The sequence below is a fragment of the Scomber scombrus genome, chromosome 5, assembly GCF_963691925.1.
Source record: "Scomber scombrus chromosome 5, fScoSco1.1, whole genome shotgun sequence".
Classification (NCBI taxonomy): domain Eukaryota; kingdom Metazoa; phylum Chordata; class Actinopteri; order Scombriformes; family Scombridae; genus Scomber; species Scomber scombrus.
In genome coordinates, this window is record NC_084974.1 from 27,767,999 (window position 1) to 27,782,173 (window position 14,175).

At 38.5% G+C, this 14,175-nt stretch overlaps 1 protein-coding gene across 1 annotated transcript in view; it reads right to left on the bottom strand.

Annotated features, from left to right (window-relative positions):
• Positions 1–12,494, bottom strand: part of LOC133979955 (calmodulin regulator protein PCP4-like) — a 57,809-nt gene extending 45,315 nt beyond the window's left edge. Inside the window, exon 1 of the mRNA XM_062418497.1 lies at positions 12,447–12,494. Within this exon, the coding sequence (XP_062274481.1) occupies positions 12,447–12,494 (48 nt within the window). The remainder of the gene's footprint in view (positions 1–12,446) is intronic.
• Between the last annotated feature and the right edge of the window lie 1,681 nt (positions 12,495–14,175).

The window sequence follows — 14,175 nt, forward strand, 5'->3', positions numbered from 1 at the left end:
ACTGAAAGAGGCTATAGATTCTCCTGTTAACTGAATAATGATGTATTTCAACCCAAGAGAGGAACACAGTCCTGAAAGAGAGAACTAGTCGACTCAGCAGCAAATGAAAGAGCAGGTCTGATGAGTCAGTGCTTAATTACTCTACAGCCAGAAGACCTTGGTTTCCTCCAAGTTCCCAATGACATTATTGGAAACTGGTTCTGTAGATTATTTCAAGCTGTATTTTCTGAGACATGAAATTGCTGAACAAGGTAAAAGACCTCCTGAACAGGAGCACAAAAGGCTCTGGCCAAGCATGAGAGTACATTACCGATGACCTATCAATACCCATTAGCTTAGAAACCTATTAATTATTTCTCTTTTGCCCAACTGACCTGGAGGTAAAGGACAAGACAGGAACAGAGAGAGACAGATCTGTCTGGGATGCAAGAACATGTGGAGACATTTTTAACACACTCTCAAACAAACCTCAACCTGCCTGATCTGAATAGGAAAGAGGAGAGGGATCTATTAAACTTGTTAAGTGGTAGGAATACATAATGTAAAACAATTAGAATAATGGCTTTCTTCTGCTGTAGAGATGCAATTACTGTCAAGAGACCCAAAAAAGGCATTACTGTATCTGTAGCCATGTGGTCTAATTTCCATACAACAAAGGGAAAAGCAGGTCAAAATAGTCTGCAAAAAAATAGATGTGCAAGTATACCTTAAAGCTTATATTATAGGCTCCACCGCAGCCTACTCTGTTGCTACTGCTGCTGCTGTAAAACGCTGGATACATTGTCTTCTCACACAACCCCTGTGAAATGATTCAGTTCACTATCAGAATGTGATCCATTCAGGCGGGGAGTTCTGGTCCTCTGAAATGATACCAACGCGGAAGTAACTTAAAACTGCATTCTATCAAAAGGCCACCAGGGGGCGACCGTTTTGGTGTCAAAAGGACTTCCGTCTCTATACAAGTCAACGGAGAATTCACCAACTTCTCACTTGATTTATAATTCAGTAAACGTTTTCAAAATGTGTTTATGGTTTCAATCGCTAGTTTAAAGCCTTCTTCAATGCAGTATGATGTTCATTTGTGAAATTTTGGCCTCCCTGATTTTATATGTGACGATAAAGCAGGGTATGCATTAGGGCGTGGCTACGTCGTGATTGACAGGTTGATTGGTTCACAGGTTCAGGAGGGCGCCATTTTCTCCCCCTGATGCCCATATAAGTAGAATCTGTTTTTTATTTTTACCCAGCATGCACCGGAAATTTTCAAGATGGCGCTGCCCAGATCCGATACTATTCGCTTCCAAGCAGCAGTCCACAAACCAATGGGTGACGTAACGGATGTTACGTCCATTTTATATACAGTATGGATCCATTCAGTCCAATAACATTTGAAAAGTCTAGAAGAGATTAAATTGTTATAACATTTTATCTACATTCAAGTTAGCAGAGAGCTAACTGGGAGTCTCTTGTACACATTCAAACAGCAAGCGCAGGAATGTTGTCACTGACATAAGATTTAAAAACTGAGATAATTATCTGGCTAAAAGAGAGATTTATCTGGCAGTGATAGGCATTGTGTGAACTCATTTGGCAAGGGCTTGAATGTAATAGATGTTCATTTACATGTAAAAGTTCCACACTGCAGATTCAAAGTGAAGAGGATGTGGCTCTTCATCAGAATATATTTGCCAGGTTCTGAAAACAGCTTGTTTGTTTGTTTTTTTATATATTTGAACTAAAATGCCAAGAGTGTTTCATTTCTCAGACTTTGCAGATAAGCTTACTAGTCTTAAGGTTGCCAAATAGTTTGTGAAGATAATAAAGAGCCTCAAATGTTCGTTTTCTTCATCCAATTTTCAGGAGATATTTGGCCAGGTCTGTGATTTGCTGCAGTTTAATATTTTATGGTCATCAGAGCACAGGGTGAAAAAGTAGAAAATGACCCACAGGGAAACTACCTACTCTGAACTAATGCAGGCAGTAGTAGGAGTATTTATTAATAACTTCAAATGAAAAACTGACTATCACTCAATCCACGCTGTGTTACTGTATTAGTTTTACACAAATCCTTCATCTGTCTCCATGTCTTTATCTTTTACATTCATCCATTCTTTCTCTATATGAAGTTTAACAGAGGCCCCCTATAACCCCGCTGACCTCACACACATTTATTATTTCTCTTGTGCCTTTCATCCAATGAGATTACGCCATTTTCTTTCACTGATTATTCCCTGAACAAATCAAAGCAAGACTGTTTCATATCAGCAGCTGTTCAATTTTAATCAATTAATTTACTTTTGCAATCTAATCCTATAACCACCTCCTAATACCTGGTTACCTTTGTTAAATGGTTTCCTCTGTTTATAACAACTATCAGACCAAATCATCTAAATACATAACCTGCAGTATCCCAACATAGTAAAACTGTATTTTGATTTTATGCATTCTGGGCTTAGAACAATTTATAAGATAAACTTAATTTGGAAACAGTGCCTTCATATCTGGCATTACAGCATCACATTAAAACAATGTTTCATGTCAAATGTTTTCTCTCGCTCTTTCTCAGATCCTGTTTTGCTGTGTCAGATGTGATTGTTGTCATTTATTGTGTTTTTATGTAAGTCTGTGACACCAATTTTTTCTACCCTTTTTGGCCAAGTCTCCTTTGTAAAAGAGATAATGTTTCTCAAGAGATTTCCGGGTTAAATAAAGGCAAAAAATAAAAAAAATAAAACAGTATATGTGCAGTAATTATAGGACTGGATATTGTTGGTTTATCCATCACTACTCTCCCTCAGGCTTTGCCCTCATTTGTATTTTCTATAGAAACATCTGTGGCTCAAGACTCATGCACTGTTATCACAGGAAACTTACTCTTAGAATTGAACAAAATATTTGAGATGACCTCATTAATTCATTTTTCTTGGAGTGCCAAAGGCAAAAACTATGTATAAGTAAAATGAAGAAAACTGGCACCCCACATGATCACTTATTAGGCAGCATGTGTAATTGGATTTGCCACATTTGTTTGCACACATAAACTGGAAGTACAGCATTCAATGAGAACAATTTATTAATTAAAGAATAGAGCTTGCCCTCCAGAAAAAGCTTTTCAAAGGGTGATTTCAGCGAGTTTGTAAAACAAGTGCAAGATGTGTGTCAAAAGCTGTTAGAGTGAAAAATTTGCTGACTTTATACTAATAAGGCAGCCACTGCAATATCCCAAACTGCCATCAGTTATGCTGCGAATGCATTTGTCATGTTGCTGCCATTGATTAGTGTGTTTCAGTTAAAGAGAAGGAGCTACTCAATTGCCTCCTGGTAGCCCAGGGGACATGCTAGTCAATGCACGCAGTGAATCAGTCATTTAAGAGACTTCCAAAACCAAAAACATACATGAAGAGAAAAATGTCCACTTGATTTCCACAAAGAGAAAAACACTGTATACTGTGTACTATTATTAAACTCGATATCACCAAGCATTTGAAATACAAAGGTGATCCTTTTAAGTGTTTGGTATAAAAAGAGGTGAGGATAAAAATAACAAAAGACATATGTGTAATATATCTTAAATATCAAATTTTGTTTCATGGCTCTGATTTCAACTGAATTGAATTAAACAGAAGAAAAAAAACCTTTATGCAAAGTATCAATGCAGAGTCACTATAAGTATGTGGACATTTAGAAATACGTCACACTTATCTGTGGGTTATGGAAACATTTTAGGATGTGGTGTCTGGGAAGGGGGCATAAAAGTGGATCATCCAAAAATGACAGCTGTGCCATTCCATAAAATGCTGCAGTGGACTAAGCTGTGCTAGCATGTTGTGATGAAGTGAAAGCCTCTTAAAGGCCCAATGGCATTTCACTTGCACTTTTTCACCTGACACAGCAATTCAGGAGCAAAACATGCAACAGATTTGTACAACAAACTTTTAGCTCGTGTGTCATTAAATCTCAATAAAACAAAAGTCATGCTATTTGGGAATTGTAAAAAGTAATAAAGTTCATATACAAGTAGATGGGGTAGATATTGTAAGGGTACATGAAAATAAATTTCTTGGGGTAATTATGGATGATAAACTGACATGGAAATCTCACATAAAACATGTACAAACCAAACTGTCACGCAGCATTTCAGTATTAAGTAAGGCAAAACACTTCCTGGACCACAGATCACTCCACATACTTTACAACTCATTAATATTACCATATTTAAATTACTGTGTAGGGATCTGGGGAAACACTTATAAATGTACACTACAACCGCTGATTATATTGCAGAAGAGAGCCATTAGGATAATTCACAACACTAGTTACAGAGAACACACCAACCCTTTATTCTTGAAATCACAAACACTTAAACTTATAGATTTAGTTCAGTTTCAAACCACACAAATCATGTACAAAGCAGCCAACAATCTACTTCCGGTCAACATTCAAAAACTGTTTTTTCAGAGAGAAGGGGGATATAATCTCAGGGGGGAAATGAACTTCAAGCATCCATTTGCTCGCACAACTTTAAAAACTCACTGTGTGTCGGTATGTGGGGTGAAACTGTGGAACAGGTTGTCGGGGGGGCTGAAGCAATGTCCAAGCATGAACATGTTTAAACAGCGGTATAAGCACATGGTTTACACTAGGTACAGGGAGGAAGGAGGGTGGGACGAGCACTAGGGTTTGCACATATTATTCTCTTTATTTATTTGTTTATCTGTTTAATTTATTTTATTTTATTTCTTTTGAGTCTGTATCAGACAAATATGTTTGATTATTTAGATATGGTAATAAGTAAATATAAATAACAATTAGGATTAAAATACATACATAAATAAGATATAAACACACAGGAAATAAATAAATAATAAATAGTTGAATTATAAATTGGAGAAGGGGTAGGATTCAATAAGCGAATGCTTCTTCCTACTCCTTTTCAAACATGTTTAATCAATGTTGTTTTCCTTGTTTTGTGCGTTTGACTGTTGTTTTCTGTTATGTAAGATACATATATTTATATCTTTTCTTTGTTTTTGTTTTTCTACATGTTTGAAATAAAGCCTTCATTCATTCATTCATTCATTCATTCATTCATTCATTCAGCTCCATGCTCATGAATATGGATATTAGTCAGCGTCCCTTTTAAACACAGTTAATTGCACCATTTGCCAAAACACAGGAAGTTAAACATTTACGCATGGTTACAAAGTGATGGATTGGACCATTGAACCTTTTCCAAACCAATCTTTTTTTTGTGTAAACATGTTCATCGATTCAGCAAATCATTGTATAGAAACACAATCTGATCCTTGAGCCTCTTTTCTAGACCCATCCAAACACATTCACACTCCTACAGCCACTGTTCTATAATAATAATAATAATAATAATAATAATAATGCATTATATTTAAAGGCGTCTTTCAAAGCACTCAAGGACACCTTACAAGGCACATAAAACACGACAACAGTACATCAAACAATATAAATCAGGTAAATTTTAGTGCAAAGATGAAGAAATAAATATGAATGTGACTATAAAGTGCATCAGTGCAACAAATAAACAAGAACGTGATTGCATAGTTAGTGTGAGACAGAGTATGCCACTCTGAATAGGTGCGTTTTCAGGCGGGATTTAAAGGTGGAAACAGAGTCCGAAGTGCAAATGTCTGGTGGGAGAGAGTTCCAAAGGCGGGGGGCAGATCGGTTGAAAGCTCTTGACCCCATGATGGTAGTTAAGTTGGCAGATGGGGCAAAGAGCTGGTTGGCGGAGGAGGATCGGAGAGTTCGGGAGGGTGTGTAGATGTGAATCAGTTCCGAGAGATCTGATGGTGCCAGGTTGTGAAGGATCTTGTAAGTGAGGAGTAGAATCTATGTTCATTATTGACAGCTGTCCATCACCATGTTGCTCTCCAAAGCATTTTTTCAGCAAAAATCTGCTTTCACTTCTTATATGAGTAGAGCAAACCATTGATTTTCTTCCCTTCTGCTATTTTGAACATCAGAGGGTGGCTGCGAGGTGTAAAGCAGATGAAGTGTGGGCGGCTTTCCTCTCTGAGCCTGAGGTGAACTCTGTCATACATTCTAGTAAAATACCCTTCATCTTCCCCAACCTTCTCCGAGATCCCGCCAAATGATTGAAACTACCTCTAACGAAGATAAAACAAAAGTTGAGCAACAAAAATAGATGGAGAAACAGAGAGATATGTTTGGAATGCCTCGATGCAAGAAGTAAGATTATCTGATTGCCCTTTGGAGAAAGCTCTTTAAAAAAAAGCTTTTCCATTTAGTGTTAAGACAGATTGCTCAAGGGTCAGTTACAGGCAAGAAATAAACTATTTCCAGTCATTTGTAAATAATTTTTTGAAATGTGCACCATACACTCAGTGACCAGAAAGATAGAAACCCTTGTATTATGTAACAGATTGTAATACAGCCCTAAAATGAATCAATACTGCTTTAGTTGTATGTTGACTGATTCTCTGGTGTGTTTTTCAGGTTGTATATTACATTGAGAGGTGTTTCTAACATTTTTAAAGGACTGGTGTGTAAGATTTAGTGGCATCTACAACCAGTGTTTTGTTTCTCCTTTCCCCCTTTTGGTTTATTTTAGTAGCAACAGTTACAGAGCAGGGAATTTCCCTTAGTTTTAACAAGCTAAGACAGAGAGCCCATGCGCCTGCTGCTACTCCTCTTGTTATCATTTACAATTGTTGCCTTGAACACTATTTGTCCGTAAGTATTGTTCATTTATGCATTTTTCAATGTTATAGTTATTATATATTTGCTTTGCATTCGTTTTTATCTATGTTTTGTTCAAGTAAGGGCTTAATTGATTGCTAGCATAGCTGTAGTAGTAGTAGCTAGCTCACTGTGATGCAGCATGTTTAATGTTATGTACACTGTGTTGTGTAATAGTGTGATAGTACTGCTTAAATATTGATTTATGTTTGTATTTTGTGTTTTTACAGTTTTACAGATAGGAATAATTGTGGCTCCTTAATAAACCAACCAAGAAAAGTTACGCCTTGTGGTTATTGGAGGACTACAATAATTAGCTAACTGTCTAGCAGTGGAATAGGACTTCTCCTTGCGAAGGCAGTATACTCATTCTAAGGTGACAAAAAACAAAGATTGTTATTTTCAGGTGATTATACACGAACGTGAACATGCCTATGAATATTAGATTTAATTTCTGCCAATAGATCCCCCTAAATCTAACACACTGATCATTTAGTTTTTAACATAAGCCCTACGCACAAAGACACTTTATGAATTAATGAATGTATTGGATGAGTGAGAGACAACACATGTAAAAAGTTTGACATGTACCCTCAAAACTGCCACGAAACACGGTATCCATGGCATCAAATTGAGGCTGGTCTCCATGTTTTTCTAATTTCAACTCTTTTTTCCGACACATATGTAACGTAAAAGCACTACTCTTCTGATACACTAGTACCAACACCCTAAGCTCCTTCAACTTTGTCCCTTTGGTATTTTAAAATTAACTTAGATTTAGAGAGCTTTCTCAAAGAACAACTGCCTTTTCTGCCAAATTTACCTGTAAAATCATTTGCTATGAATGGTTCATTACTCCAATAAAGCGTTTCTGACATCATCTCACTGTCAGAGAAAGGTTCACATTAACATGCATTTCATTAGTATTCAGGAGAACAGATAGCACCTTTTATGTTATGGCTTCAACATATTAACTACTGACAAATCGTAACCCCAGACTTGTTTGCATAGTCTTGTTTCCACAAATGTGTGCCTGTCTTAATCAGTGTTGGGTTACAATGTAACGCGTTACTGTAATCACATTACATTTACCTGTAACGCAGTAATGTGACGCGTTACAGTAATCATATTACAGTTACTAAACAAAGAAATATGTCATTACTTGTGTTACATAAGTTCTTCAAATATTATGTATAAATTGGGCAGATAAAAAAAAGTAATCAAAGGAGCTTTTCATGCACGCTTGCGGCACAACTGCCTGACCTCTCATGCTAACACAAAGCTAATAGCCAAACACTAACAGACCCACAGTGATGCTCAAGCTGGAGTGTATGCGTTCCTTGTTAATCTCCGTCTTTCAGAAACAAACTCAGCAAAGTAATGATAGTAGTGAACGGACGGCCGTCATTAGATAGGAAAACTTTGGTGAGCTATCTGGACCGGTGTTATGTTGGGATGGAAACGCCATCTAGTCCGCCTGTGGAGAGTCTGTTTAGCTCGGCCATTGTTGTGCTGACTGAGGAGAAACAAGTTGTCTATATATTATTTTGAGGCAGTTATTAGTTGTACAACATGGTGTTATCATGGTCAAGACCCACATTATTGTATCTGTTGATATATTATTTTTACACAACATCACTGGCGTTGCTAAGGAGCAACCCAGGGTTGCAAAAGTAATGCATCCATTAGTGTAATTACTTTCCACAGGGAGTAATTAAGTAATGTAGCGCATTACTTTTTAAAAAAGTAACATGTGTAATATATTACAATTTATGCTGCACTCTCATATTTCATGCTCTATTTTAGTTTAGCTTTTTATTTTTATTTCACTCTTTGTTTTATTTTTTATTTTAATTGGGTTTTAATGTTTCCAATTCTTACTGTTGAATGTTTGTGTTTATGTAAAGCACATTGAGTTGCCCCTGGGTATGAAATGCGCTATATAAATAAAGTTTCCTTGCCTTGCCTCGCCTTACCTTACTCTAGAGGTTGTCAGATTGAGCAACGAGTCAGTGCTGGATTTTACGAGAAGTGCCTTCTATTACAAGAGACTTGGTGCATAAGTCTTTCTGGCTGCCCACACGATCACGGTTAGGTATCATTTATCAGGACAGCACTATCAAGGGATGTGGTCTGCAGAAGCGCTGACATGCTGAACTGCTACCCCTTCACTGCCAAAGTTGTTGCCATCTGAACCCGGACATGACAGATGGGCAGGTTCGGGACACGGGGGGGAAAAAAGCCTTGAAGAGTTTGCAGAGATGTTCAGCAGTCTCAATCCCTCTGGGAGACACAGGAGAACTTGTCCATTAAGGACAACACTTTGGGTGGCAGGTGTTTGTGAATACTCAAATAGTCAATAATTAAACTAAAACAGTGCACAAGGCACATTAAACTGCTGTTATCCATAGCAACAATAGTTGATTCAGTGAGAGTTAAGACAACTGTTACTGGGGAAATCAACCTCACCAAGGGTTAAAGTACCTATAAACAAACTTTAAAAATGTATGACACGACTGCTCCTTTTTATCTGTGGTGAGTGGTGATAGTATAATCACAATAATGGGCTCATAAGTGTGGTGATATAGAAAATAAACAACTTACTGTCAAGTCAAGACAGTCAACAAGGTTACTGTAGAGCGAAGATCTGATTTATAATTTACTGAAGGGAAAAGTGTTTCATATAAAGATCAAGATTCCGACTTTATTGTCAAGTCAAGTCAAACTTTATTTATAAAGCACATTTAAAAACAACCTCAGTTGAACCAAAGTGACCATTTCTCAGCAATCTCATACATTAAAATGAAACTTATCCTCGGCATTTGACCCTTCCTACACACTACTATTATTAGGGATCACAATTAACAAATAAAGAGTATTGATTTTGTTCATTTCTCACTCAGCCCGCCCCCCTGGCCCCTTTTAATGAGGTTTGGGACAATTGCCCACCCTTCCCCATTTTTGACTTTTTCGACACTACCCGTCCAATCGTTTTTTTCATTTTTTGCCCACTTTGGAAAATCCTTCACAATTTTCATATAACGCCCCAACTGTGCTTGATTTTGCTCATTTCTCACTCAGCCCGCCCCCCTGGCCCTTTTTAGCAAGGTTTGGGATAATCGCCCACCCTTCCCCATTTTTGACTTTTTCGACACTACCGGCCCTGTCGTTTTTTTCATTTTTTGCCCAGTACAATCCAGCCAGGTTTAATTAAATATAATAAATAAATAATAATATGTTGTTTAATATTTTCATTTTTCATGCCACTTTGAAGGAGATCATAGCAAAACACTGAGGCCACTATGGCAAGTTGTTTCTTTATTTAACCCTAACCCTCACTATACCACGTTTTGAGAGATTTTGGCAAGACATTGCCTGAAAGAACTCTCCATTACCTGAGAAAATACCACCACTTTATCGAACAAAGAAGAAATAACAGTAAAAACTACATATAAACTACACACTTTGAGGTTTTGGTAGTTTTCTGAATTGTAAAACTGCTCATTGTTGGTCAGTCAGAAAAGGATCAGTTGCAGGTCAGTAAACTAAAACACAAGACCTTTTTATGGCAGATATGAATGAATGTGATCTGACAATAATGTGAGTCACACAGAGTGAAGTGAGAGGGACTGGATGGGACTGGAAAAACCTCAGAGGCAGTGAAATTGTTCTGCTTGGACCAGCTGCAGATTGCGACCACCGCTGACACCCACTGCACTGCCCGCCAAGGCCAGTTAATCAGCCACAGGGACCGCACACAAAAAGACAAGTAACTATTATTTTCTACTTTACTCTATTTTAAACATTAACTATTGAACTGAGTTGCATTAAATAGCCAATAAAGAGTACCTTTCACTAACAAGGTCGCGTCAAGGATTTTAGCCTCAATTGCAGACACATAATACAGTGGCACAGAGTCACTACCGAGGGCCTTTAATTAAGTAGCAGCCCTATACTGCAATGCTCTTGAAAGCATTGGCTTTCAATAATGAGCAGATGTGTTAAGTTATTCATCAGTGGTGCTCTACCAGCGCTGGCCCTCAAGATCCCGAACAAAGCATGAACTCCTTAATTTGCCCTGATCAGTGCCAAGAGGGCCCATTTAATTCAAGTCAATCAACATAGGGGCATTCTGATGTGGCACAGCTTTCACGTGTCACCAGGGTCTGTTGTGCATGAGTAAATATTTATAAGGCTCATGATGAAGTGCTCTCAGGGTTTATGTTCCATTATCATATTCATGTTGGAGGATGAACAGTGTAGTTCTCTTGACCTTATGTACTCAGGTCACAGGTCAAAGGTCAGTGAAAAGAGATGATGGTGTTGCCAACTTTTTATTGGATCAATTGAGGTGTGGGGTCTTTAACTTGTGTATAAACAAACAAAGCAAAGCAATCCTAACCCTTCCTGTACAAATTTCAGTTTATCTTTGCTAGCTTATCACACTTGCTTAAAGGATAATTCAGGTGTTATTAGAGATTTTCTTATTGTCAACAAATCTCATTAAAAGGCCAAAACCGACCATGAAGTTATCCTACTAAGAAAGTAATTCCTCTGTGCCATAGTGTTCAATTGTTGTCCAAAAACCTAACAATCAATGAGCCACATCATTACACCATGACATGTTTCTTCATTACAATGAATGTGGACATTGTAGTTTATCGAGTCATTTCCACATACACCATCCTTTTGACATAAATACTCACTAAATCCTTAGTTGAAAACTACAGTGCCCAGCGGAGAGAGGAGCAAAGGAGGAGATGCTACTCTTAGCTAGCACTATGATACTTGTAAATATGTAGTTTTATTGTCATTACTCTGCTCAGCTCCTTCTCTCTCTACAGTGGTGCAGTGACTGGACCGCTAATGGACCTTCACGAACAGGAAGTGGAAAGCAGAATATAACAAGCCACTGGAGACATCATACTGGGCTCCAGAGAACCATTAGTGAAAGTTTCCATTTATTTATCCACACACAAAGAAAAGAGTGCACTGGCTTCTAGCTAATTGCCAACAGAAAACTGGCTTGGGAGATGGGAGCTGCACCCTAGCAGCTGAGTTTCCTGCCTTCCCTGATGGTTCTGCTATGCTTAGTAATGTTCTGTGATGCATGCAGAGTGGAAGGAGATACCTGTTGTACTGACAGGTGGTCCCTTGAAGACTGAAGTTTGCATGCTGACGTAAGACTGTGGTAGCTATAGTGACGGTGGAGGCTGAGCATGTGCAGTGTAACTGTAGCGTCACATGATGACGTGAGGAGGAGGTAGGTTCATGACAGACAAGGGGGAGCAGGGTAGACAGCAACTGATTGACAGGGACTCCAGTAGATATACTCAGTTATGTGGTGAAAGTGGGAGACCTTGTTACAGCATCACTGTTGCAGAAGCAGACACTGACTGGCGCTGGCCGGCTCCCTGAGCTTTAGATGCCTCCGAACGATATGAGCACACCATTTTGTGGGGCGTAACTGACACCCATGGAGTGCCCTGAGTAAGCCCCAGGGAAGGGTAAGGTTAAGCTGGAAAACAAAACACTAAAGCAGGCCATGTAATAGGCCTCTCATTTTGCGCCTGTCTTTGTCCGGCCCACTGGAGGAAACCTAATTTATTTAATAACGTGCCGCTTCAATGCTGAGTGTTTGGTGCAAGAAAACAGAAGGCAGCAACAATGAAAGCTTAGAGGGAAAGATAGAGGACAAACACTTTGCTCACATTCACTGGCGAGATGTGATTTCCAAAGTGAAGATCTGTGTCAGCCATCTGGTGATAGAGAATAACAGGAAACTATGTCAGCATACTATTTTCAATAATGCAAGCAGTCATGCTGTTTCTACATAATTGACAATTCACAGGGAGATTTCTGTGAGCTGTCAATTTTGTGTGTATGTTCTATATGCCTTTCATTCACTTCCTATAACTATTTCTACTTACTTTTTCTCTCACGGAAAAAAGCTGGAAAGCCAAGATATAGCTGCCAGCAACACAATGTCAGAACAAAAGCTTGCATTTGAAAGGTGGTGTGGTAAGTATTCAGTGTTTAATCTCTGTGAACAGTGACACCAGTGTGGAGCTTTCTGGGGTACAAAAGTTTCTGTTTTTAGTCATGTTTGCAGTGTGGCTCTAGGGTAGGGTGACCAGACGTCCCCGATTTCCGGGGACAGTCCCCGTTTTGGGTGACCTGTCCCCGGTCAAAGCTGTCCCCGATTTTGACACTGAATGGGTGAAAAATGCGCACAGACTCAAACACCAGTTATTACGGTAGCCATTTAACGCATCGCCAGAGAAGACTTCGTATGACGTACAGACGTTATCAGGACGTACGACCAGACGCGGCAGCGTCAACAACAACAATCTAGAGGCGGCAAAAAGGAAAGAAAAGAAGACCAGCGGTCATAAATGGTATGTTGTGTATGAACTTATTTATTTAGTGTGAATCGGCAGTAGACTTGGCTATGTGTGTGTGTGTGTGTGTGTGTGTGTGTGTGTGTGTGTGTGTGTGTGTGTGTGTGTGTGTGAGAGAAGTGATGTAACGTTAAAGTAAGTTGTTTATCTGAATTGAAGACCTAACGTAACGTTATAAAAGTCAGTGAACGTTAACATTATGACAATGTTTTCATATCTGTCATTAGTGAAGCTGTAACGTCAACGTTAGCATGAGATTACCAGGTGATGACATTGTAATTGGCCCTGTTTTGGAAGAGGGGGGGGTGGAAGACTGCTTTGGTAACATATGATTTTCCTGTAGGCATAGGAACATGAGACTCTGTAAAAAATAATTAATTAATTAATAATAACTCAAAGGTTGATAGTTGTGTGTGTAAGGCTAACTTCTGTCTTTTGTGTCGGGCTGTGACTTGGGTAAAGTTAGAAAGAGATTGGCAGATTCGAACTTCAGCGATCAATAGCTCACAAACGAAACATTGTTAAAACATAAAAAATGCCTCTTTCCTATCGTGGTAAGGTAGACTATTGACTACAAACTCATTTTCGCCAAAACGAGTCGTCCTCCAGACTGCAGGAAATATATTGTTCTCTATGCGCTGCGGGCGGAGAGGCGAGCGCTTAGGGACCGTCTACAAAGTGCAGTACCAAAACGAAAAATATTCAATATCTCCACTTTTATTCACTGTAGTCTCACCAAATTCACTCCACACACCAACAGTCACCTGATAATCACACTACAACAGTTATTGTTACAAAATGTGCTTGTGTATAATAATTCAATATCATCACTGTCATGTGCTGTCGTTCCATTGATTTCCCTTCAATAGCATCAATATTATACACAATAGTCTTCACTATATTCACTCCACACAACAAGGGTCACCTGATAATCATACTACATAAGTGATTTCATAAAAAGGAATTTTATTGTGAAAAATCGTCAATAGCGTTAATATTATACAGTGTAGGATGACCAAAATCATGCTACACAGCAAGG